The sequence below is a fragment of the Ascaphus truei genome, chromosome 20 (assembly GCF_040206685.1).
Source record: "Ascaphus truei isolate aAscTru1 chromosome 20, aAscTru1.hap1, whole genome shotgun sequence".
In the NCBI taxonomy this organism is placed as follows: Eukaryota; Metazoa; Chordata; class Amphibia; order Anura; family Ascaphidae; genus Ascaphus; species Ascaphus truei.
In genome coordinates this window covers 28,491,377-28,494,304 of record NC_134502.1, presented here as the reverse complement: position 1 = coordinate 28,494,304, position 2,928 = coordinate 28,491,377, and the positions used below count along the sequence as shown (strand labels likewise).

At 44.2% G+C, this 2,928-nt stretch overlaps 1 protein-coding gene across 1 annotated transcript; it reads left to right on the top strand.

Annotated features, from left to right (window-relative positions):
- Nucleotides 1–642: 642 nt before the first annotated feature.
- LOC142471066 (vomeronasal type-2 receptor 26-like) lies at nucleotides 643–1,939 on the top strand. The gene is made up of 3 exons (XM_075577864.1): nucleotides 643–699; nucleotides 801–924; nucleotides 1,017–1,939. Exons 1-3 carry the CDS (start codon nucleotides 643–645, stop codon nucleotides 1,937–1,939), a joined length of 1,104 nt encoding a protein of 367 aa, XP_075433979.1.
- Nucleotides 1,940–2,928: the final 989 nt, after the last annotated feature.

Sequence of the window (2,928 nt, the reverse complement as noted above, 5' to 3'; positions counted from 1 at the left end):
TGTATACTTTTGAAAAACACAATAAAATCAAAGTTATAAAAAAACAAAAATGATAAAACTTCCACTGCTTTCACTGAATTTCCTTTGATAGCCCCATTGGTTTCAATTCCTTTACCAGCCCCATTGTCTGCACTAACTCTGAGCCTATGTTACCTAACAGAACCAACCTACTCTCTCCTCAGCTCTTGCACTATGTGAAGAAGGTACGCTTGAGACTGAGCAATGGGAGGGAGCTCTTCTTCAACGAGAACGGGGACCCACCTGCGGTGTATGATATAGTGAACTGGCAGCAGAGACCGGAGGGCGGAATAAAACCGGTCAAGGTGGGCAGCTACGATACCGGAGCTGCCATTGGACAGGTTTTCACCATCAATGCTAGTGCCGTGCATTGGGCGTCAGGTGGAAGGGAGGTAAGGTACTGCCATGGAGAGGAGATACATGTATAGGGAGCGGTAACAGGAGGTGTTATAGGGAGCTGTTATATGGGCGATAGGAGGAGTTATAGTGAGCGGTTTCTTGGTGCAATAGGGGGAGTTATATGGATCTTTGAATTGGGCAACGGGTGGAAATACTTGACATAAATGTACCCGCTCATTCATTTACTTACAACATGCCTTCTCTGTCCCACTGTGGTTCGATAAAATGACTCAACCTTTAACTTTCATTGCTGGTGACAACGTGGCATGTCCCAATCATCCAGTCTGTCTCAGCCAGTCAGGACCGAGTTTGTCATTTTTATAGTACTGTATCCAAGTCATATCTTCCTCTTATACACTTCATCCTTCTAAATTCTCCTCCAGGTCCCTCTCTCTCTCTGCAGTAACAGTTGTCCCCCTGGTTTCAGGAAGGCAGCATTGAGAGGGAAGCCTGTCTGCTGCTTCCAATGTGTCCTCTGTCCCCAAGGAGAGATCTCCAACCAAACAGGTGAGAAGATCTTAGAAGAACTAGAAAAAAAACATAAATTCTGAACATAATGTGATAGATTATTACATTCATTATTGTTGTCTCTCTTTCAGACTCTGTTGATTGCTTTAAATGTCCGTGGGATATGTGGCCCAATCTCCAGCGGGAAACATGCCTCCCAAAGTCCAGAGAATTTCTCTCCTATGAAGAGCCATTGGGTGTCACCTTGGCTGCTACAAGTGTCTCCTCGTCTTTAGTCCCAGTTGTCATGGTTGGACTTTTTATTCACTTCAAGACCACTCCCATTGTCAGAGCCAATAACTACACCCTCAGTTGTCTTCTCCTGTGGACTCTGTCCCTCTGCTTCCTCTGCTCTTTGGTTTTCATTGGTTATCCCCAACCTGAGACGTGTCTTTTGCGCCAAGTAGCTTTCGGTATGGTCTTTGCCATGTGTGTCTCATGTATCTTGGCCAAAACCATCATGGTGGTCATTGCCTTCCAGGCCACCAAGCCTGGTAGCAACCTAAGGAAGTGGACCAGCAACCGAGTGTCTTATCTTGTTGTTATTGTATGCATTCTAATTCAATCTTTTCTCTGCATCGTCTGGCTCTCATTCTCACCTCCGTTCCCAGAACACAACACCCAAACTAAACCTAGGGTCATTATCATTGAGTGTAACGAGGGCTCCCCCATCGCCTTCTGGTGCATGTTGGGATATCTTGGCCTTCTGTCTAGTGTTAGCTTCATTGTTGCCTTCCTGGCCAGGCAGCTCCCCGACAGCTTCAACGAGGCCAAGTTCATCACCTTCAGCATGCTGGCCTTCCTCAGTGTCTGGGTGTTCTTTATCCCGGCCTCCCTCAGCGCACGCGGCAAGTACACCGTGGCCATGGAGGTCTTCGCCATCCTGTCCTCCAGCTGGGCTCTGGTGGTCTGCATGTTTGTGCCCAAATGTTTCATCATATTGTTCCGACCCGACATGAACTCGAGAGAACGTCTCATGGGGAAAGACAGAGGTCTGACTCACAACGTCAAATAAATGTAAAAACTGGATGTCTACTCAGACCCAATAAACCATTTCTGCATTCACCACTTTGTATATTAATTAAAAAGTTTTACCTCTGTTGCTTTTACGTAATTGTTGCTGGGTGAAAAACTCTTTTGGTAACGGAATAAATAAATGGTGGAGAAGAAGTGACAGAATAAATGTGTAGGTTTCAATTATTAATGATCAAGAGTATGTGCGAGTAAATTAATTACTGTAACAGTGAAGAAACAAGGAACACGGTGACACATCAGTGAATTTATGCAAATGATGTATCGGCGTACTCCATGCACAGAGAGAAGCCGCCTCTCCCTGCACAGCTCTCACAGGCGATTGCACTGCTTTTATTTACATTTTAATTCTCGTGTACGGGAGGAGGGGGTCTCTGGAGAAAACCACATACATTTTAATGGGCAACCTCAATGAAAAATATGCAATGCAAAAAAAAAAATACAAACAACGTTTTTCGTACTTTTGACATCTTCACCATCCACCTTCGATTCCAGCAGCAACAGCAGGAACCTCTTGACACTAAACGCAATGATCCTCAACAGCTGCTAAATTCGTCTTCTTTCTTTGTAATCCAATCCAATGGGGCAGATGTTGTCCCTTCAGCTTCTTAAACTCTAATGAGCCACGACAGGTCTTATGTAAGGCCTGTGACATCACATTTGAGTGTCAAATGGTACACCCCCAATCCGATTGGCTGGTGTACCATGTGACAGGGTTCTTCTTTTTTTTTAAAGGAGGTGTCGTCATCTTATAGAAGGTACGTCACATCCTTTAAAAAATAAATGGATGCCATCACATTGTACTACAATACAACCGATCAGATTGTGAGATATACCATGTGAGGCATCACATGGTACACATCCAATCCGATTTTTTTAATTACCGTGTGACAGCTTCCATTTTTTTAATAAGGATGTGACATCATCTTAAAACGATGATGTCACATTCTTTTTTTTTTAAATTGGTGCCAT

Coding starts and splice junctions, on each gene's coding strand:
- LOC142471066 (XM_075577864.1), top strand. CDS start 643: ATGACTCAACCTTTAACTTTCATTGCTGGTGACAACGTGGCATGTCCC. Junction 700..800: donor TGGCATGTCCCAATCATCCA/GTCTGTCTCAGC, acceptor ATTCTCCTCCAG/GTCCCTCTCTCTCTCTGCAG. Junction 925..1,016: donor AGAGATCTCCAACCAAACAG/GTGAGAAGATCT, acceptor TCTCTCTTTCAG/ACTCTGTTGATTGCTTTAAA.